Source organism: Nomascus leucogenys, chromosome 10 (genome assembly GCF_006542625.1).
Source record: "Nomascus leucogenys isolate Asia chromosome 10, Asia_NLE_v1, whole genome shotgun sequence".
Classification (NCBI taxonomy): domain Eukaryota; kingdom Metazoa; phylum Chordata; class Mammalia; order Primates; family Hylobatidae; genus Nomascus; species Nomascus leucogenys.
The window spans coordinates 43,985,754-44,008,996 of NC_044390.1; the positions used below are offsets into that span (position 1 = coordinate 43,985,754).

Sequence of the window (23,243 nt, forward strand, 5' to 3'; positions counted from 1 at the left end):
GCAGGGGGGAAGCGCTTCTTTCCTGGTACTCTGCAGCTGCAAATACCACCATTAGAAGGGCCATTTGGGCTCGGTGCGGTGGCTCACGCCTGTAATCTCAGCACTTTGGGAGGCCGAGGCGGGTGGATCACATGAGGTCAGGAGTTCAAGACCAGCCTGGCCAACATGGTGAAACCTGTCTCTACTAAAAGTACAAAAATTAGCTGGTGTGGTGGCACGTGTCTGTAATCCCAGCTACTTGGGAGGCTGAGGCAGGAGAATAGCTTGAACCAGGGAGTTGGACGTTGCAGTGAGCCGAGATTGCATCACTGCACTCCAGCCTGGCGATGGGGCCAGACTCTGTCTCAAAAAAAAAAAAAAGAAGGGCTATTTGGGCAGACATGGGAAGGAAAGGCTGGAGATGTTTTGGGCAAACTTAGATGCTTCTTAATTCTAGGATGAGCTGACCCCAGGGAAGTCTGATTGCTGAGCTATTGGAAATGGAGAAGTGAGGTTTTTATCCATTTCTGCGTTGTCCACCGCTGTTTTATGGGAATGGCTTCGCACAGCAGAGCTCATTCTAACCTCAGGAGGCCAAGCCTGTGCAGGTGTTGTAGATGCCTCTTGTGCCTCCTACATTCCTCTGAGTTCCTCATTTAAGTGTCCATATAGATCCCTGAAATTGGAAGGATCCAGCGAAAGAAATGTTGGTCATTCTGGGATCCTGAGCTGGGAGGGTCCTTTAAGAGGCTCCCAGCTTGTTCCTCGTCAGTGATGCTGTCCCGTGTCCATGTCCCATGGAAAGGAATTTTAATCCTTTTCATTTAGACTTAGTGTTGGACACTTAATTTTCTAAGAGCATGAATGAATCTTGTACTAATTGAATATATAACAATCCTAATAACTAATAATGTTATTATTTTGGTGCTCCTTCTAAATCAGGGTCAGCACACACTTTCTGTCAAGGGCCAGTTAATAAGTACTTTAGGCTTTGGAGGCCATGCAGTTTCTGTTTGCACCTGCTCAGCCCTGCTGTTGCAACATGAAAGCCGCTGAGGATAACATGTAAATAATGGCTGAGGCCATGCTCTAATCAAACTTTATTTATAAAAACAGGCAGCTGGTTTGCACACTTTAGTTTGCCTGACCCCTGTTCCAAAAAAGAGTCACATGGACTGCCAGCAGTGAGTGAGTGTGTCTGGGTGGAGAGATGAGAGGAGAAGTTACTTGGCAGTGCTGCTTTAAGTTAAAAGGGTGTAGGCATAAACATCTGACAGCTGGGAGTAGAATATTTTAGAGGCACACCAGAGTAAATATTGGCACCTCAGATTCTCACGAAAGGACAGCTCAGGACACGGAAGCTGGAAAAGCCCTGATGGAGGAGGCTCAGCTGAAGTGTCACAAACACAGACTGTTGGGAGCTGAAACAGACATAGACTGTTAGGCATCAAAACTGGCCCAGTGACAGACCTCGTGTTGCGGCTAATGGCCATTGAAGCTCTGCAGACTGATGACGCTAGTAAGACACTTTCTCATGGTTGTCATGGACAAAACTAAGAGCCTTGGCTGGACGTGGTGACTCATGACTGTAATCCCAGCATTTTGGGAGTCTGAGGCAGGAAGATTGCTTGAGCCTAGGAGTTCAAGAGCAGCCTTGAGTAACATGGCGAAACCTCGTCTATACGCAAAATACAAAAATTAGCCAGGCATGGTAGTACAGGTACTTGGGAAGCTGAGGTGGGAGGATCGCTTGAGTCTAGGAGGTTGAGGCTGCAGTGAGCCGTGATTGCACTACTGCACTCTAGCCTGGGCGACAGAGTGAGACCCTGTCTCAAAAAAAAAAAAAAAAAAAAAAATTAAGAGCTTCCTCCAACTCCCACACTAACTAACCCCTTCCCCACCAAATCTAGCTTTAATTAAGGATGAAAAGGTCTTATTTTTTATATTAAAAACCTCCAATATATTCTCCTGCATCTTCAAATAAAGGAAAAATGTCAGCGTTGATGGGCATCTCTGCCTTTTCTGTCAGTATTTGGCAGTTATAGAACAATGTTAGCAGATTAGGGATCTAATACTCGAAAGCCCAGGTTCTTTGCCTCTTGTACTTGGCCTTGCATTTGGTCCTAGTGCTTTCTCACTAGACCGTAAGCTCCCTGAGAGCAGGCACCACTGGTGCTGGTACTGAGAGTTGAAGGCTGGCCTGTCGTGAGACCTTGCTAAATGGCTGTTACCATTTGATTTTAGCCACAGCAGCAGCACCAGAACTGAGAAATATAGATGCGTGGGTATGTGTGTGTTATAATTTACGTACATTTTATTTCAGGAGGAAATGAGAATGTTTAGAATGCGAGTCCAAGAAGTGGTGAAAGAAAATGAAGAATTGCACCAAGAGTTAAATAAGAGTAGTGCTGTTACCAGTGAGGAATGGCAAGTGGCATTGTGTTTCTGCTCTTTTGCTAATTTAAAACAAAGGGTAATAGGAAAATATGTTATAAAATTATCAAATACATAATTATATTCTTAACTAAAATATTTTAAGGGAGAGTTTCTAAGAAATTAATAAGGTGCAATAAAACCCTAATAAATCATTCTAAACTTATATTTTCAAGATGACTTTTAAAATTCTAAGTAGGTTCTCAAACCTGAAATATGGTTGCTTTCTGCTTTTTATTTTCTGAGTTGGTATTTTTCTAGGGTGATTTTTCCATCTCAGACCTGGAGAGTCTCATCCCTTCTTAGGCCCCAGCGATGGCTCCCAGGGGTTGAGAACAGAAAGCTCAAAATGGCCTCCCAAAACAGAAAGCTCATGAGGCCTGCACGACCAGCTTCCATCCGCCTGCCCTGGCAGATTCCCTGACAACTGAGGTTGCCCCACTTCCAATCTGTCCTTCCTCCAAAAGCCCTTTCTGCACTCCTCATCCTCTAGGGTCCTACTCTAATGGCACTTGTCTATAGCGCTGCTTTCAGGAGAGGCCATTATTGCTCCCTTGTCTCTGTTTCTTTTCTTTTCTTTTTTTTTTTTTTGAGACAGAGTCTTGCTGTGTTGCCCAGGCTGGAGTGCAATGGCGTGATCTCGGCTCACTGCAACCTCTGCCTCCTGGATTCAAGTGATTCTCCTGCCTCAGCCTCCCGAGTAGCTGGGATTACAGGCACGTGCCACCACGCCTGGCTAATTTTTGTATTTTTAGTAGAGATGGGGTTTCACCATGTTGGCCAGGCTGGTCTCGAACTCCTGACCTCATGTGATCTGCCCACCTTGGCCTCCCAAAGTGCTGGGATTATAGGCGTGAGCCACTGTGCCCGGCATCTCTGTTTCTTATGTTTTTTTAGAGTTAGGATCTCGCTCTGTCACCCAGGCTGGAGTGCAGTAGCTCAGTCATAGCTCACTGCAGCCTCAACCTCCTGGGCTCAAGCCATCCTCCCACCTCAACCTCCCAAGTAGCTGGGACTACAGGTGTGCGCTACCATGCCCAGCCATTTTAAAAAATTTTTTGTAAATACAGAGTCTCACTGGGTTACCCAGGCTGGTCTCGAACTCTTGGGCTCCAGTGATCCTCCCGTCTTGGCCTCCCAAAGTGGCTAGGATTGCAGGCTTCAGCCACTGCACCTGGCCCCTTGTCTCCAGTTCTGATGTAGCCCTAAACACATGCCCTGTCCTGGTACCTGCCACACTGTGCCTGCCTATCCTGTCTGCCTCCACATCTGCCTCCATCTTCTCCTTTGTGAACTCCTCAGGGGCAGGAACCAACGTCCTGCTCATTTTTGTGTGTGGCCCCGCATCTAGCACAGCAACAGCAAATGCCTGTTAACTGAATTAGAGAAAGAACATGTCTTGAAAAGCCTAAAAGCAATATCCAGGCAGGACTAAGAAAACAAAAATTACTCACTTTGAATAGCTATGTTATATTTAATGTTTTCAAATGTCTTAACATCACTGGAAAAAATGAAGTATTTTTTATATGTGATGTTTAGAAATCTGGAATTGAGTCAACAGCATTCTTACCATTGGCTCTCCCTGATTTTGTGGTCACTGATGCGTCAGGTGGGACTGGCTCAGGCAACTCCTGGGTCTTGGTGCTCTGTGACCTCCGTGGCTGAGCTTGGATTTTCTTCTGTCAGGGTTCCTAGTGTGTCTCCCCTCACACCCTCCTTGAACAGTGGCCTGGAAAGCAGCTTAGCCAGGCTGGGGCTCAAGAGACCTCGTCAGATTCTGGAACCCCAGATTCCTTCCCTAGCCTTGTATATAGCCACAAATCCAACTTGTCTGCGTTTCCTTAAAATAAAATCAGTGAAACAAAGGAAAGGAAGGCAGGCCTTGCTTTCAAATCCACAGCCCTGCAGTGTTCCCTAATCCTGCGTTCGTTGGGATTTGAAATCTGCCCTTTGCTCTAGTGTGATGGCCCACGCCAGCATGGGGAGAGTGTTAGGCTTGCTCAGGGCCTCCCTGGCTGCCAACCCCTTACTTTGAATTCACTGCCCTCCAGCTGCAGAAGGGTCTCTGGGCTCTGGAGCATCACACTTGGTGGGCAGACCTCCTTGCTGCTCTCAGTACCTGCACACCTGCATGGCTGCTAAACCTGCACACAGCACTCGGTACACAGACTTCACACTTCAGCAGATGCTTTCTTTCTTTCTTTTTTTTGAGACAGAGTCTGGCTCTGCTGCCCAGGCTGAAGTGCAGTGGCGTGATCTCGACTCACTGCAACCTCCACCTCCCGGGTACAAGTGATTCTCCTGCCTCAGCCTCCTGAGTAGCTGGGATTATAGGCGCCCACCACCATGCCTGGCTAATTTTTTTTTTGATTTTTAGTAGAGATGAGGTTTCACCACGTTGGACAGGCTGGTCTCCAACTCCTGACCTCAGGTGATCTGCCCGCCTCCACCTCCCAAAGTGTTGGGATTACAGGCATGAGCCACCACACCTGGCCCAGCAGACGCTTTCTGCTTGGTTGCCAGTAATTTCTCAATGAACTTCTGCGGGTGCAACTAAATTTTGTATATTTCTTTTCCTAACTTCCCCTGAATCACTGGGTAACCTCAGGCTTAATGGGTCTGTTTCTTTCTCTATAAAATAAGAGGGAGGCTGGGTGCAGTGGCTCACGCCTATAATCCCAGCACTTTGGGAGACCGAGGCAGGAGGATCAGTTGAGGCCAGGAGTTTGAGACCAGTATGGCCAACATGGTGAAACTGTATCTCTACTAAAAATATAAAAAATAGCCAGGCGTGGTGGCGCACGCCTGTAATCCCAGCTACTCAGGAGGCTGAGGCAGGAGAATCACTTGAACCCAGGAGGCGGAGGCTGCCAGTGAGCCTAGATCGTGCCACTGCACTCCAGCCTGGGCAACAGAGTGAGACCGTGTCTCAAATAATAAAATAAATAAATAAATAAATAAATAAATAAATAAATAAATAAAACAAAATAAGAGGGAGTGTTAAACCAAATCTGAGATTTTGAACTTTTTTTAGGAATGGGGGATTGATCCCTTTCATTTTAAAAAGAAATGGCTCAGGCTCAGTGGCTCACTGCTGTAATCCTAATGCTTTGGGAGGCCAAGGTGGGAGGAGCACTTGAGGCGAAGAGTTCAGGGCTGCAGTGAGCTATGATCACACCACTGTGCAGCAGCCTAGGTGACAGAACAAGACCTTGTCTCAAAAAAAAAACAAAAACAAAAACAAAAAAACAACTAAAAATTAGCTGGGTGTGATGGCATGCACCTGTAGTCCTAGCTATTCAGAAGGCGGAAGCAGGAGGATTCGTTAAGCCCAGGAATTCAAGGCTACGGTGAGCTCTGATGGCGCCACTGTACTCTTGTCCTGCCTGGGTGACAGAGCAAGACCCTGTTTCTAAAAAAAAGTGAAATGAATGAAGGGAGGGAGGAAGGAAGGAGTAAACAAATGAATGAATGAACAAATAAAGAAAAAGTCTTATAAATTAGTCCAAAACACGGCCGGGATGGTGGCTCACGCCTGTAATCCCAGCACCTTGGGAGGCCGAGGCAGGAGGATCACCTGAGGTCAGGAGTTCAAGACCAGGCTGGCCAACATGGTGAAACCCTGTCTCTACCAAAAAATACTAATACAAAAATTAGCTTGGTCTGGTGATGCATGCCTGTAATCCCAGATACTCAGGAAGCTGAGGTGGAGGTTGTAGTGGGCCAAGGTCTCACCACTGCACTCCAGCCTGGGCAACAGAGTGAGACCCTATCTCTAAATAAATAAATATATAAGTCTCAAACATAAAACAGACCATCGTGGAGCTGCCCAGTTTGTGGCGGGAATGAGGAGGCTAGCACAGACCAGTTTTGGGTGAGCCCCCTCCCGACAGCATGGCAGCCCACTCCATGGGTGCTGGTAGCAGGCAAGAGGCACCCCCACAGTGCCCAGGAGCCAGTGCACACCACTGTTGGGGCCACACCGTTGTTACAGCCTGACTCCTTTCATCTTGTCTCTCTCCTTCCTCCTCCTCACCTGTAGGGTTTCAAGTGGAAAATCGAGATTATTTATTGCTTTATTAAGTAAACTTACCACCCAGTGTACTTTGCGTGGTCAGCATTTCACTAGATGATTTCTAAGGTCCCTTCAGCTCATTCTAATCAGAATTTGCGATCTTGAGGGCTGAGCTGGGCTGGGATTTACATTGCACTGGAAGGAGAGGATTTGCTTGTGCTGAGAGGAAGGCTGGGGCAGATTAATACAGTTCTAAGAAACCATTTTGGCCAGGCGCGGTGGCTCATGCCTATAATCCTGGCACTTTGGGAGGCCGAGGCGGGCAGATCACGAGGTCAGGAGATCGAGACCATCCTGGCTAACGTGGTGAAACCCTGCTTCTACTAAAAATACAAAAAAATTAGCCAGGCGTGGTGGCGGACACCTATAGTCCCAGCTACTTGGGAGGCTGAGGCAGGAGAATGGTGTGAACCCGGGAGGCAGAGCTTGCAGTGAGCCGAGATTGCGCCACTGCACTCCAGCCTGGGCGACAGAGCGAGTCTCTGTCTCAAAAAAAAAAAAAAAAAAAAATTTTTTTTTTTTTTTTTTTTTGCAAATATGCTACTGCTTACAAAGGAGTATTTTAAAATTGAAATGGGAACTTTCTAAATTCTTTAAACATGTTCCATATGGGCTTCAGAATAATATACTGGGTGGCAGGACTACAGGTTTATACAGATGAAACCTCATCAGCCATTTAGTGACTGTTCAAGCTGGGTATTGTGCACATGGGAGTCTCCTACTCTATCCTCTTTACTTCTGTACATGTTTGAAATTTTATATCTGAAAGCATTTCTGAAGCAGTCCATAATTCAGACTTCACGGCTGTCCTTCCCCAACTGACTGCAAATGGCAGGATTTGTTGCTGTATTAATATGTTTAACATGAAGACATGGCTTGATATTCATTACCTATAATGCACCCATTGCTTCCTTTTAGATTCCAGAGTGTTTCTGTAACCATTCAGCACCTGAATCACAGTATTTCATCTTGTAAATCAATTGCAGGTGTCAGCTTCAGACTCAAGCAAAACTGGTTTTAGAGGAAAATAAGTTGTTGCTGGAGCAGTTGGAGATTCAGCAAAGGAAAGCCAAGGACAGCCACCAGGAGCGCCTCCAAGAAGGTGAGGTCCTTCCAGCGAGGAATGGCCATGCGGTGATGTCACTATTGTCATTTTACCCTTCTATCTCCCTCCTGCCGGGACCCCCAGTTGAAAATGAGAGAAGTCATGTTTTACATTCTTGACTGAAATGTGGCTGTTTATAACCTTTCCACGTCATTACCCTCAATGCATAGATTGCTTTCTCAGACTCCGGTGTCTCTCATCATCCCATGGGTTTGTAAATCACTCGTAGGTGATAGTGCTAGACTCAGCACAACTGGTTTTGGGGTAAAATAGTACCTTAGAAATGGGAACGATCACGTGAGGTAACCATCTGAAATAACACAGGGTCTCTTCCCAGATGTTTGTTGGATGCGTAAGCAGAACCGTTCACTTTCTAAACAGTTCCCCTGTGTCCTTCCTTCCTTCAGAGCTGCGGGCCTGGGAGGCGACATCACTGCAGATTAGATTTCCGTCAGACACCTTCTGAGAGTGTCCCTCTTCCCATCTCTTCCCATGCATTCCCCCAACCCCTAGGAGCCTCACAGTCTGTGACAGTGCACAACTGTAAGGGGGCCAGGCTAAGAGTCATCGCTTCTGCTTTAAAACCACAATTCATGAGTACAAGATAGTGGCATTTTTTCCCTTTGCTTTACTGATTTTTCTTTTCTAGTGAGGAATGGCATAGGCTGGGAAACTGAAACACAAGCCATCTTGCATGAGGCTTTGGCACCCTGAGAAGCAGATGGAGGTTTTCCCCTCTCCAGCTGCTTTTGGAATGGCCGCCCCTTCCACACCATGGCAGGTCCATGAACAGCCCCTGCTGTTGCTGCAGTTGCGGGGCTAGCACTTCCTGTTTCTGAGAACCAGGTCGTGTTTAAAGATGAGAGCATCTTCCAAAGACATGCACAGGAGTTTCCTCCACGTGATTTCTCCTGAGATCTGCATGGCCCAGGAGTATTTGCCTTTACTCTGGCATTGTTAAGAGGAGAGGGGAAACAGAGTTGTGGAGCCTCTTATCTTTGTTTTCAGGGTTAGGGATGACATTAGTTTCCTATTTACTGAGCTTAATTTTCTTGAACATACCAGATCTGAACAGAAAGAGGATTTCTGGTCACATGGGGCAGGGAAAACCTTTTGACATCTATGATTCAGTGAGTTGCCTGTGCTATTTTCCCATTGCCCACAAACAGCCATTCACTTTGACCAATTAGATATTTTCTTTTCTTTTTCTTTTTTTGAGACAGGCTCACTCTGTCGCCCAGACTGGAGTGCAGTGGCATGATCTAGGCTCACTGCAACCTCCGCCTGCCGGGTTCCAGCGATTCTCCTGCCTCAACCTCCGGGTAGCTGGGATTACAGTCACGTGCCACCACTCCTGGCTAATTTTTGTATTTTCAGTAGAGGGGTTTTCACCATGTTGGCCAGGCTGGTCTTGAACTCCTGACCTCAAGTGATCTACCCACCTTGGCCTCCCAAAATGCTAGGATTACAGGTGTGAGCCACTGTGCCCAGCCACTAATTAGATATATTCATAGAGTAGAGAGATGTACAGTTTTATGCTATAATAAATACCTCTAAGTGCTAGTGTCAGCAGACGCTTGGGAATTATTACGTACAACCATGTAACACAGGATGAAAATATTTATGACTTACTTTAGATACAAGACATAAAATAAAAGTTTAATGAGGAGAGGGAAGGAAAATAATAAATCCGGTTCTCAGTTTGGCCATGTTTGATGTCCTTAAAAATCTTGAAAATTTTGCAGCTTTAAGGACAACGTTATGACATATGCTTGCACGCCTGTGTGTGATTTAAGGCTTTAGTCTTAGGAAAGTCAGTTCCTTGAAGACTGGAATCATGTTTGGTAAAATATTATAGTGGATTTTATTTTTAAAAGTATATATTTAGTGAGTGCTTAATGTAGAGACAGTAATTTCTTTTGGCTTTTTTGGTTTTTGTTTTTGGAGACAAGGTCTCGCTGTGTCATCCAGGCTGGAGTGCAGTGGCCCAGTCACGGCTCACTGTAGTCTTGAACTCCTGGGCTCAAGCAGTCCTCCTGCCTCAGCCTCCTGGATATCTGGGACCACAGACGCATGTCACCATGCCCTGCTAATTTTCAAATTTTTATGTAGAGTTGGGGGGTCTCACTATGTTACCCAGGCTTGTCTCGAACTCCTGACCCCAAGCAGTCCTCCCCTCAGCCTCCCAAAGGGCTGGGGTTACAGGTATGAGTCACTGTGCCCAGTATGGACAGTAACTTCTAAGGACAAAGCCTTTGGTGTTAATTTATAACACTCCAAAAGGTCTTTTTTTTTTTTTTTCTGAGAGAGTCTCACTCTGTTGCCCAGGCTGGAGTGCAGTGGTGTGATCTCAGCTCACTGCAGCCTTTGCCTCCTAGGTTCAAGTGATTCTCTGCATCAGCCTCCTGAGTAGCTGAGATTACAGGCACCCACCACCACACCTGGCTAATTTTTGTATTTTTAGTAGAGACAGGGTTTCACCAACTTGGCCAGGCTGGTCTTGAACTCCTGACCTCGTGATCCACCCGCCTCAGCCTCCCAAAGTGCTGGGATTACAGGTGTGAGCCACCATGCCCAGCGCAAAAGATCTTTAAAAGGTCATTTTTATCAGCTGACTCTCATTAGTATTTCCTAATAGCCAATGATTGTGTTTTGTGAGGTCTTCTGTGCCAAGTTTTTATCCTCCTCTTTTGATTTTCAGTTTCTAAGCTGACTAAACAACTAATGCTCCTGGAGACGAAAACCCAGGGCCAGGAAAAGGAGCTGGCGGAGAACAGGGAACAGCTGGAGATTTTACGTGCCAAATGCCAAGAACTCAAAACACACTCGGATGGCAAAATCGCAGTGGAAGTTCATAAATCAATTGTGAATGAATTAAAAAGGTAAGGATTTAATGTTTTGTCTTTTTTTTTTTTTTCGAGACAGGGTCTTGCTATGTTGCTCAGGCTGGTCCCAAACTCCTGGGCTCAAGCGATCTGCCCATCCCAGCCTCTCAAAGTTTTGGGATTACAGGCATGAGCCACCACACCCAGCTGATTTAATGACTTTTTGAGTATAATGAGTCACTCTGCCTGTGGTTATAGGCAGAACGGAGAGAGGTTGCTCAGTTCTTTCTGGGTTTCTTCACCTATGGTCATGCACGGCATAGCGGCACAGGTGTCTGAAAGTGAGAATGGGACTTTTTTTTTTTTGAGACGGACCCTCACTCTGTTGCGCAGGCTAGAATGCAGTGGCATAATCTCAGCACCTGAAACCTCCACCTCGTGGGTTCAAGTGATTCTCCTGCCTCAGCCTCCTGAGTATCTGGGATTACAGGGGCACATCACCACACCTGCCTAATTTTTGTATTTTTGGTAGAGACAGGGTTTCACCATGTTGACCAGGCTGGTCTCAAACTCCTGACCTCAAGTGATCTGCCTGCCTTGACCTCCCAAAGTGCTGGAATTACAGGTGTGAGCCATCACGCCCAGGCTGACTTTTTTTTCTGTTAATAACTTTGGTAATAAATGATAAATTAAAGTAGAGCCTGGCTCTCCTTGAGGGCTGCAGTCTGCAGTTTGGGTGTTTGTGATTTTTTTTCATGCTGTTTTGGCCTTTATTAGTTTTAGAACCAAAGGCAATTTAAAATAGTGGAACTAGGCTGGGGGTAGTGCCTCATGCCTGTAATCCCAACACTTTGAGGGGCTGAGGCAGGCAGGTCACTTGAACCCGGAAGTTTGAGACCAGCCTGGGCAACATGGCGAAACTGCCTGTCTACCAAAAAAAAAAAAAAAAAAAAAATACAAAAACCAGCCAGGCATGGTGGTACGCACCTGTGGTCCCAGCTACAGAGGAGGTTGAGATGGGAGGCACCTGAGCCTGGGAGATCGAGGCTGCAGTGAGCTGAGATCACGCCACTGCACTCCAGCCTGGGCAACAGAGTAAGACCCTGTCTCCTATCTCAAAAAATGATAAATAAATAAAATAGTGGAACTGGAAACCTAGATATCCAGTAATAAGGAATTAGTTAAATGAAAGGATACATCCTTGAAATGGAAGGAAATGCAGTCATTAAATATGAAATGACACAAGATCCTTTTTGACATAGGAAAATAGCCACCATGTATCTATGTTTTTACAATGTTGCCCAGGCTGGTCTGGTCTTAAACTCCTGGACTCAAGCAGTTCTTCTACCTCAGCCCCACAAGTAGCTGGGATTACAGGGGCATGCCCACCTGGCCACAATATATTTTTAAGTAAGGAGTTTAGGTTTTAAAACAGCACATAGAAAATGATTACAATTTTATTTTTTAAGAAGTGTGTGTGGCCGGGTGCGGTGGCTCACACTTGTAATCCCAGCACTTTGGGGAGGCTGAGGCAGGTGGATCAGCTGAGGAGGGGAATTTGAGACCAGCCTGGCCAACCTGGTGAAACCCTGTCTCTACTAAAAGTACAAAAATTAGCGAGGCATGGTGGCAGGCACCTGTAATCCCAGCTACTCAGGAGGCTGAGGCAGGAGAATTGCTTGAACCCAGGAGGCGGAGGTTGCAGTGAGCCGAAATACTCCAGCCTGGGGGACAAGACCGAGACTTTGTCTCAAAAAAAAAAAAAAAAAAAAAAGAAGTGTGTGTGTATGTGTGTGTGTAACCAACCATAACAGTTTGCCTGGGACTGAGGGGTTTCCCAGGATGTGGGACTTTTAGTGCTAAAACTGGGAATGTCCTAGGCAAAGTGAAATGAGTTGATCATTCTAGTATGTATGTATAAATGTGTTTGTATAATTACATATGTATGTGTGTGTATATATATACCTATGTATGGTATGTATGTAATTGGTAATTGGCCAATTGGTAATAGTCCGGGTGGGAGGATTGCTTGAGCCTAGGAGTTTGAGATCAGCCTGGGCAACACTGTGGGGGAAAAAAAAAAAAATATATATATATATATATATATATATATATATAGTGGCTATTTTCTCATGTTGAAAAATATATATATATATATGGTGGCTATTTTCTCATTTTCTCACATTGTATGTGTGTGTATGTAAGAGAGAGAGATATGGTATATATACATATGGTATATATGTTAATTATGTATAGGAAACATACATATGTAACTAATATATGTATAATTATGTATAAATCTTTTGTATGATTATATATAAATATTTTATATATTTATATTTATTATATATTTATATATTTTATATAAATTGTAAAATTATATGTGTATAGATATATAGAATTACATATATACTGTAAGTACATAGAAAAAAGATAGGCAGAATGGGAAAATATTAATAGAAAATATCTTTGGCAGATAAGATTGTAAGTGTTTCAACCAGGGTTTTCGAGAGAAGCAACCAATAGGTTAGTGAGAAAGAGAGAGAGTGAGATTTCTTTTAAAAATTGGCTCACACAGTTGTGGGGGCAGGCAAGCTCAAAATTCATATGGCAGGCCAGCCCATTGGAAACCCAGGCAGAATCTCCATCTTACAGTTTTGAGGCAGAACTCCTTCATTGAGAAACCTGTTTTTGCTCTTAAGGCCTTAGATTAGGCTCACCTACATTATCGAGAGTAAATCTCCTTTATTTAAACTCAACTGATTGTAAATGTTAACGACATCAACAAAATTCTTCACAGCAACGTCTAGTGTTTGAGCAAACAACTGGGCACCACAGCCGAGCCAAGGTGACACATAAAATTAACCATCACAATGAGTAATTTTTATTTTCTTTTTTTTTCCTTTTTTTTTTTGAGACAGAGTCTTGCTCTGTCACCCAGACTGGAGTGCAGTGGCGTGATCTTGGCTCACTGCAACCTCCACCTCCTGGGTTCAAGTGATTCTTATGCCTCAGCCCCGCTCATAGCTGGGATTACAGGCATGTACCACCACATCCAGCTAGTTTTGTATTTTGTTGGCCAGGCTGGTCCTGAACTCCTGGCCTTAAGTGATCTGCCTGCCTAGGCCTCCCAAAGTGCTGGGATTACAGGTGTGAGCCACCAGCCTGGCCTCTTGTATATTTTTATATTTCCAAGTGTCCTATTCACTTTTGTAATAAGGGGGAAATAATGTTTTAAATGATGAGCCTTTCAGCTCAGAATGGTTGACTGAATACACCTATTGACTTCTGTTTCTCTCCAACTCCTCCTTCTCCCTTCGTAGCGTTGGTGTGGGGCAACAAATGAGCTAGTGCATGTGAAGCTTGGTGCTTTAGTAAATGCTGGTGATTCCAATTACTAGAGCCTAGTTTGGACTCTGCTATTACATGCTGACTGGGCCAGACTCTTGCTTTGCTTTTCTTTTTTGAGATGAGATCTCCCTCTGTCACCCAGGCTGAAGTGCAGTGGTACGATCTTGGCTCACTGCAACCTCCACCTCCTAGGCTCAAGCCATCCTCTGCTTCAGCCTCCTGAGTAGCTGGGACCACAGGCACGTGCCATAGTGCCCGGCTATTTTTTGTATTTTTGTTACAGACAGGATTTCACCATGTTGCCCAGGCTGATCTTGAACTGGGCTCAAACAGTCCACTCACCTTGGCCTTCCAAGTGCTAAGATTCCAGGCATGAGCCGCCATGTGTGGCCAGACATGTGCTTTTCTGTTGCAGTAGAGGAAGGAAATATTTTTGAAATCATGTTCATCTTTATAATTTTATTTTTCTCAAACATCTGCTCCTGCAACTGATGTGTTTTTGTGGCTGTGTCATAACTGCATAAACATACAGCCATGTACCATGTAACAACGCTTCAGTCAACAATGGACCACATATACGACAATGGGCCCATACAATTATAATGGGGCCAAAAAATTCCTATCACTTAGTGATGTCATAGCCATTGTAACATCGTAGAGCAATGCATTACTCTCGTGTTTGTGGTGATGCTGGTGTAAACAAACCTACTGCACTGCTAGTCCTGTGAAAGCCTAGGATGTGCAGTTATGGACGGTACATAATACTTGATAATGATAATAAATGACTGTGTTACTGGTTTATGTATTTACCCTACTTTTTATTGTTATTTTAGAGTGTACTCCTTCTACTTATAAAAAAATAAAGTTAACTGTAAAACAGGCTTAGGTGGGTCCTTCAGGAGGTATCCAGAAGCAGGCATTGTTACCACAGGAGGTGACAGCTCCATGCACGTTACTGACCCTTGAAGATTTTCCAGTGGGATGAGACATGGAGGTGGAGGACAGTGACACTGATGATCCTGCCCCTCTGCAGGCCTAGGCTCCTGTGGCATTTGTTCTTCATTTTTTAAAAAAAGGTCTAGAAAGTTTAAAAAAAATTTTTAATAGAAAAAAGCTTGAGAGTAAGAATATAAAAATAGAAAATATTTGTACAATGTGTGTTTTAAGCTGTGTTATAAAAAAGTCAAAAAGTTAAAAAATTAAGTTTATAAAGTAAAAAGTTATAGTATACTAAAATTAATCTATTATTGAAGAAAATCTTTAAAAATAATTTAAATGTAGCCTAATAGTACAGTATTTAGTCTACAAGAGTGTACAGTAATGTCCTAGGCCTTCACATTCACTCACCACTCACTGACTTACCCAGAGCAACTTCCTTCCAGTCCTGCAAGCTCTATTCATGGTAAGTGCCCTGTACAGGTGTACCATTTTTTTCTTCTTCCCTTACCTTCCCTTCACTTCCCTTCCCTTCCCTCCCCTCCCCTCCCCTCCCCCCTTCCCTCCCCTCCCCTCCTCCCTTCCCTCCCCTCCCCTCACCTTGCCTTCCCTTGCCTTCTCTTGCCTTGCCTTGCCTTCTCTTGCCTTGCCTTGCCTTCCCTTCCCTTGCCTTGCCTTCTCTTCCCTTTCCTTTCCTTCCTTTCCTTTCTTTCTTTCTTTCTTTTTTGAGGCAGAGTCTCGCTTTGTCACCCAGGGGCTGGAATAGTGCAGTGGCACGATCTTGGCTCACTACAACCTCTGCCTTCTGGGTTCAAGCAATTTTTGTGCCTCAGCCACCTGAGTAGCTGGGATTATAGGAGTGTGCCACCACGCTTGGCTAATTTTTGTATTTTTAATAGAGACAGGGTTTCACCATATTGGCCAGGCTGGTCTTGAACTCCTGGCCTCAAGCATTCTGCCTGCCTCGGCCTCCCAAAGTGCAGGGATTACAGGCGTGAGCCACTGCACCTGGCCTATCTCATCAGTCTTGGTTGACTGGTATTTCATTAGGATACGTGTAGATGTGGGTGTCTTTTTTTCATTTGCTGCAGTGGGTACCTCTGCAGTGAATCCACCAAGGTCTTCAGAGGTCTGCAAATGCCCTTCAGCTATTCACTTCTTCCTTTCTAGTGTCTCTCGTATCCTCCCGAGGTTCCTGATGACCTAAGGCTGGACCTCCTGGATGGGTCCTCCACTTCTAGTACCTTTTCTCTCCATTTCCCAATCATTTGTTTCCTTAGTTCTGAGAGATTCCTCAAATATATCTTTCAGCCCTTGTGATATTTTTTAAATTCTGGTGATCATGTTTAGTCTGGCTCTTATTTAGTGACTGTACTTTCTTTTCTCATGGCATTTTGTTCTTTTAAAACCTCCTTAGTCCTCTGTGTTATCTCAGTTTCCCTTGAGCTTCTCTGCTTATCTGGATCTCTCTTTCATGTTGCAATTTCTTTCATCACACCTAATGACCCTTGTTGCTTGTTCACATCTAGTCATCTGTTCTGATTTTAGGAAGAGGAACTACTGGTACTTGGTGTGTACTGTCAGTTCAGGGATTTTCTGCCCTGGTGGTTACCTGTGCAGGCATCTCCCTGGCTGCTGAGCAGGCCTCTGTGTATATAGATAAGGTGCATGTAATGGTCAGCTTTACTTTATGATCCAGGTCTCCCAAAAGCCAGGGTAAAGGCTTCCCTTTGTAGATACAACCTGTCCCCTTAAATCTTTAGTTCTCCCCAAAAGTTTGCTAAATTTCCTTAGAGAAGTGGGTTGACACCTTGTTTTTCTCCCACCTTCATCTTGAGTAAGCCCAATCTTTCTAGAAAATAGTAAAAGCAAAGACAGCCATCTCTGCTTCCAGGTGTGACCGCCAGTCCAATCCAAAGCCAACTGGCAGCTCACCAGGAACATGAGCTTGTGCCATTTCCCGCATCACTGTTCCTTCCATGCAGGGTTGCCAATGGGCAGAGAAAGCAAGACAAAATACTCATTATTTGCCTTCCTTTCAACCAGGGTAGACGAAAGAACACATACACACCACACCTCGAGGCTTGCCCCGCACAAGTTCAATGAGCCCTTTTATCCCTGCACAAAAATCTTATCCTCATGACCTCACCTTTGCCTGAGGCATAACCCTTTCCCAAACTCCTCCCCAGACGTTCCCCCCTGCTGGTTCAGCAGCTGCTTTGCTGATAAATCAGTGCGTATTCTGCATGTGGCCTATCTCTGTTATGATGCCAACATGAGAAGGGGCTCCCTAGTGGAGGCTGTCGTAGGGCACTTCTGCCCTACGAAGCTCCAAGGTGTCCTCGGCTTCCGTAGCCAAAACAAAAACACTCAGTTTCCTGCTCCTCATTTTGTCTATTTTTCACTAGGTCTTCATGGAATTCCATATATTCTAGCTCTGATGAATTCCTGCCCCTCTTCCATGTTATAAATTCTCTCTCCAAGCACCGCCCCTTCCACAGGAGAGCCCATTAGGGTCACATCCCCGGCTCTATCCTTCTCATTCCTCTACCCTCAACCCACCTATCAACTCTGAGCCCAAAGCCGTTCAGCCAAAGCTGCCATAAAGGCTTTCCCTCCCCAGCCAGTTCATTCTGAGCCACAAAAGTCTTTCTCCAATTTCCACTGAAAACAGATTTGGTGGCATCTTTGTTATTTTAAAATGGTCATTTCTCCCCCTGCCTTCACCATTAGTGACTCCTTTTAAAGCTTTTTATACCTCCTTTACTTACATCTAAGGGGCTATCAAAACACAATCATGTGTCACTTAATGGGGATATATTCTGAGAAACTCATCATTAGGTGATTTCATCATTGTGTGGGCATCACAGAGTGTGCTCACACAAAGCCACATGCCATAGCCTCCTGCACACTGAGGCTAGATGGTGGAGCTGTTTGTTCCTAGGCTACAAACCTGCACAGCATGTTACTGTACTGAACACTGCAGGCAACTATAAACCAATGGTAAATATTTGTGTATCTAAACATATCTAAACGGAAAAAGTACAGTCAAAATACAGTAGAAAAGATAAAAATGGGGCCAGGCACGGTGACTCATGCCTGTAATCCCAGCACTTTGGGAGGCCGAGGCAGGTGGATCAGTTGAGGTCAGGAGTTCGAGACCAGCCTGGCCAACATGGCAAAAGCCTGTCTCTACTAAAATTACAAAAATTGGCCAAGTGTGGTGGCATGCGCCTATAATCCTAGCACTTTGGGAGGCTGAGGTGGGCAGATCACTTGAGGTCAGGAGATAAGACCAGCCTGACCAACATGGTGAAACGCCATCTCTACTAAAAATACAAAAATTAGCCAGGTGTGTTGGCACATGCCTGTAGTCCCAGCTGCTCGGGAGGATGAGGCAGGAGAATGGCTTGAACCCAGGAGGTGGAGGTTGCAGTAAGCCAATATCATGCCATTGCACTCCAGCCTGGGCGACAAAGTGAGAATCTGTCAAAAAAAAGAAAAAAAAAAATAGAGAAACCACAGACATGTTTGGAGGGAAAGCATTTGTGGACTGTCCTCAGAATGTTAGACTAAAATGTGTGGTCTTTATCCTCTTATTTTAGTTTAAGATATGATCTCATCCTGTCTCAGGCTGGAGTGAAGTGGCTCAATCATGGCTCACTTGCAGCCTTGAACTCCAGGCTCAAGCGATTCTCCTGCCTCGGTCTCCCCAGTGGCTGGGACTGTAGTCACACGCCATCATGCAGGGCTAATTTTTAAGTATTTCTGCAGAGATGGGGTCTTGCTGTGTTGCCCAGGTTGGTCTTGGACTCCTGGTCTCAAGTGACCCTCCTGCCTTGGCCTTCCAAAGTGATGGGATTATAGTCATGAGCCACCACGCCTGGCCCCTGGTCTTTATTCCTTAAGCCACAGGGAATAAAAGTGTTTCATTTCATCTGGGAGGGTTTTAAGAAAGTCCTGGGGTGAGGCCAGGCACAGTGACTCAAGCCTGTGATCCCAGCACTTCGGGAGGCCAGGGCGGGAGGATCTCTTGGGCCCAGGAGTTTGAGACAGAGAAGCTCCAAAATTTCTTCAGGGAACTACAAAACATGACATAGTGGATTTGAAAAAGAAACAAATAGAATTTTTAGAACTGAAACACCCAATAGCCAAAATTAATTCTTACTCTTAAAGATGTTGTTTATATTATATGTATGTATATATATTTATATATGTAACTATTAGTATTTTTTTTTTTTTTTTTTGAGACGGAGTCTCGCTCTTTCACCCAGGCTGGAGTGCAGTGGCGCGATCTCGGCTCACTGCAGGCTCCGCCCCCCGGGGTTCACGCCATTCTCCTGCCTCAGCCTCCCACGTAGCTGGGACTACAGGCGCCTGCCACCTCGCCCGACTAATTTTTTGTATTTTTAGTAGAGACGGGGTTTCACCGTGTTAGCCAGGATGGTCTCGATCTCCTGACCTCGTGATCCGCCCGCCTCGGCCTCCCAAAGTGCTGGGATTACAGGCGTGAGCCACCGCGCCCGGCCAACTATTAGTATTTATATATAAATATTTATATATATATATATATCTATATATAAGGATAATAAGATGGAGAGAGACTTGCAATCAGGAGGAGTGCTTTAGATACAATGTTCAAGGGAGGCCCCTGAGGAGGGGATGGTTGATTCAAGGCAGGATGCCTGAGAAGCAAGAAGGAAGTAAAATGAAAGTAAATGATAGTAGTAAATATATAGATAAATGTGATGAACACTGAGTCTATAAAATGATAATATTTTTGGGGATTTAAGAATACATAAAATTAAAAGGCACAATAATAATAGCATATAATCAGGCACAAGGCACATGGAGTTTGTGTTCTAAAGTCTTTATATCATTAGAAGAGGATAAAAGTGTTGACTAATTTTATAATTTGAAAATATACATGATGAAATTTCTAGAAACAATGTATATAACTTTTAAACTAGTATGGGGGTAAAAAGAATGATTAAAAAATAATCCAAATAAGAGCAGGAAAATGAAAGGTAGGCAAGGGGAGAATAGAAAACAAAAAGTAAAATGTTAGATTTAAAGCCAAGCATACCAGCAGTAGATACACTAAATGGACAAAATACCCCAGTTAAAAGACAAAGAATGTCACAGTGTAAACTAAAGCACAACTGTGTTGTCTTTAAGATATATGTCCCAAGCATGAGGATAGAGAAAGGTCAAAAGTAAAAGGGCAGGAAAAGCAGTACTACTCAAGTACAAACCAAAATAGAGATGGTAAATCTTGATCTCTAACAAGGTATAGATGTTAAGGTAAAAAATACTGCTTAGGCCAGGCATGGTGGCTCAGCCCAGAGGTTCAAGACCAGCCTGGGTAACATAGGGAGACCTTGTCTCTGCCAAAAATTTAAAAATTAACTGGGTGTGATGGCTTACCGTCTGTAATCCCAGCTACTCAGGAGGCTGAGGCAGGAGGATGACTTGAGCCCAGGAGTTTGCAGCTGCACTGAGCAGTGATTGCACCACTGCACTCTAGCCTGGGCAACAGAGTGAGACCCTGTCTCAAACAGAACAAACAAACAAAAATACTAAGCAAAGAGGATGATTCACAAAAATAAAAGGCCCAATTTACCAAGTAGAATTCACACAAATTTAAATTTGTGTGCACCTAGAAATAATTTATGTCAATATATTTGAAAATTTAGACGAAATAGTAAAATTATTTGAAAAACGTACCTTAAAACTGACTCAAGAAGAAGAATACCTGAATAGTCCTGTAATCAATTAAAAGAATTGAATTAAAAAAAAAAAATCTTCCCTTGAAAACTCCAGGCCTGGATACCTCACTAGAGAGCTCTACAAATATTCAAGGAAGAAATAATTTTAGTCTTACATAAACCTTTCTAGAAACAGAAAAAGAATTAATGCTCCTTAATCTAATGAGGTTAGTATAACCTTGATACCAAAACCCAACAGTGATAGTATAAGAAAGGAAAATTACTTTTCATTTCACTTATGAATATAGATGTAAAACTTCTATTAAATTCTAACATTCTAAAGTTCTATTTAAAAATACAACTACAATAAAGATCACACCAAATAGTGAAATGTTGAAAGCTTTCCTGTTGAAATTGGAAACAATACAAGGTTGCCCTCTGACACCATTTCTGACAACATTAACAGCACTGGTTACCAAGTGGTAACTGACACACATGGCATGAAAAACTTAGAAGGTTTGGAAAAAGGGAAAACAATAGTGTCATTATTCATAAATGATGCAATTCTATCTGTAGAAAACAAATCTACAAAGCATTAAAAATAATAAGAGATTTTAGCAAAGTTGTTCAAAACAGAAAATTTATAAAAATTGCATTTCTTTGTAGGAAAAAGATGTGTAGAAAATGGTATTTTGGGCCAGGCATGGTGGCTTATGCCTGTAATCCCAGCACTTTGGGAGGCTGAGGCAGGCAGATCATGAGGTCAAGAGATTGAGACCATCCTGGCCAACATGGTGAAACCCTGTCTCTACTAAAAATACAAAAATTAGCTGGGTGTGGCGCACATCTGTAGTCCCAGCTACTTAGGAGGCTGAGGCAGGAGAACCGCTTGAACTTGGGAGGCGGAGGTTGCAGTGAGCGAAGATTGCGCCACTGCATTCCAGCCTGGTAACAGAGTGAGACTCCGTCTCAAAAAAAAAGAAAATGCTATTTTGGAAACTAAGGTAATGATAGGCTATCATGATGAGAAATTTTTTTTTAATAAAAAGAAGGAACCATTGACAAAGCTTCACAAATAGATGTGGAAAGATTTACAGTACTTCTGTTGGGAAAATTATGAAACTTTATTGATTATATTATTTCACTGGGTGAAGAATTCCAAGCTGACAGGTTTTTGGTAGTTTGTGGGTTTTTTTCCATTGAGTTTTAAAGATTCTGGCTGTTCATGGTCTTTTGGCTTGCATCATTTATGATGAAAATCTGCTGTCACGGTTATCTGTATTCTTCTGAAGATAACGTGCATTTTCTCTGAGGCTTCTTTTAAGAATTTTTCAGTGTCACTGTTTTTCAGCATTTTAATTGGGATATGTCTTAGCATGGTTTATTTCTTTCTTTCAGACCCTTTTTTACACAGGGTCTGGCTCTGTTGGACAGGCTGGAGTGCAGTGGTGCAATCACTGCTTGCTCTGGCCTTGACCTCCTGGGCTCAAGTGATCCTCCTGCCTCAGCCTCTCGAGTAGCTGGGACTACAGGCATATGCCACTGCTCCTGGCTAATTTTTAAATCTTTTGCAGAGACAGAGTCTTGTTATGTTGCCCAGGCTGGTCTCAAACTCCTGGCCCTGAGGGAGCCTCCTGCCTTGGCCTCCCAAAGCGCTGGGATTACAGTGGGGGGCCCCACACCTGGCCAGCATGGTTTCTTTACGTGAAGTTCATTAAGCTTCTTGGGGCTATCAGTGTGTATTTTTCATCAAGTTTGGAAATCTTTCAGCTATTATTTCTTGAACATTCTCTTCTGTTTTTCCCTCTCACCTCTCCTGGACTGCTTGATGTTGTCCTGTTGATCGTTCGGTTCACTTTTTGCCCACACTTGTTTCTCTCTGGGCTTCAATCAGACAGTGTCTATTACTATGTCTTCAACTTCGCAAATCTATCCTTCTACAATCTAATCTGCTGTTAGTCCCATCCAATATATTGTTCACTTTGTGTAATGATTTTTCCCATCTCTGTAAGAAAGATCCATTTGAGTCTTTTTTGTGTTCTCCATCTCTGTCCCCAGCATGCTATTTTTCTCTTCTTTCTCAAATGTCGGAGCATGTTTTTCTAAAAACCTTTGTTTGCCAACGCCATCATCTCTCTCACTTCCGGATCTGTTCTGTTGATTTTTTTCCCTCCTGATCATGGATCATATTTTATTGCTTATTCTCGTGCTTGATTGGGTGCTGGATGGTGTAGATTTTATGTTGCAGGATGTTAGACTAATTGCATTGCTTTAAATAGTGTTGCATTTCATTCTGGTGCACACTTAAGCCACTAGAGAATTATTGGATTTTCTTTCTTTATTTTTTTTACTTTCTTTTCTTTTTTCTTTTTTTTTTTCTTTCTGTGGAAACAGGGTCTTGTTATGTTGCCCAGGCTGGTCTTGAGGTCCTGGGCTTGAGGGATCCTCCCACCTCAGCCTCCCAAAGTGCTGGGATTACAGGCGTGAGCCACTGCACTTGGCTAAGCTGGATTCTTTCAAAGCAGACTTTTGTTAGGGTGGGCCCAAAGCAACCTCTAGTCTTAGGGCTAAGTTAGCCCCACTACTAAGACAGTAACACTCTTCTAAGGATTCTATCCAATATCTCCTTTATTATAAGGCCTTTCCATTCTGACTGGTGGGTGCGTGAACTATTTCCTGTTCTTTGTGCATGTCAGAAATTATTCTGCCTACTATTTGTAGTGTTTCTTTCCTCGGCTTTAGGCAGTTTCTTCTCACACACGGACAGATCAGTACCCAGCCGAAGACCCTTCAAGATCTCCAGAGCCCTTTGTCCCTCCATGAAATGCCCT

At 44.0% G+C, this 23,243-nt stretch overlaps 1 protein-coding gene across 2 annotated transcripts in view; it reads left to right on the forward strand.

Moving 5' to 3' along the window:
- The window catches only part of CEP89 (centrosomal protein 89), a 94,066-nt gene that overhangs the window by 46,493 nt on the left and 24,330 nt on the right, over positions 1 to 23,243 (forward strand). For both annotated transcript variants that reach the window (XM_030820246.1, XM_030820247.1), the window contains exons 12-14: positions 2,303 to 2,406; positions 7,474 to 7,589; positions 10,294 to 10,474. In XM_030820246.1, coding sequence (XP_030676106.1) covers positions 2,303 to 2,406; positions 7,474 to 7,589; positions 10,294 to 10,474 — 401 coding nt within the window. The remainder of the gene's footprint in view (positions 1 to 2,302; positions 2,407 to 7,473; positions 7,590 to 10,293; positions 10,475 to 23,243) is intronic.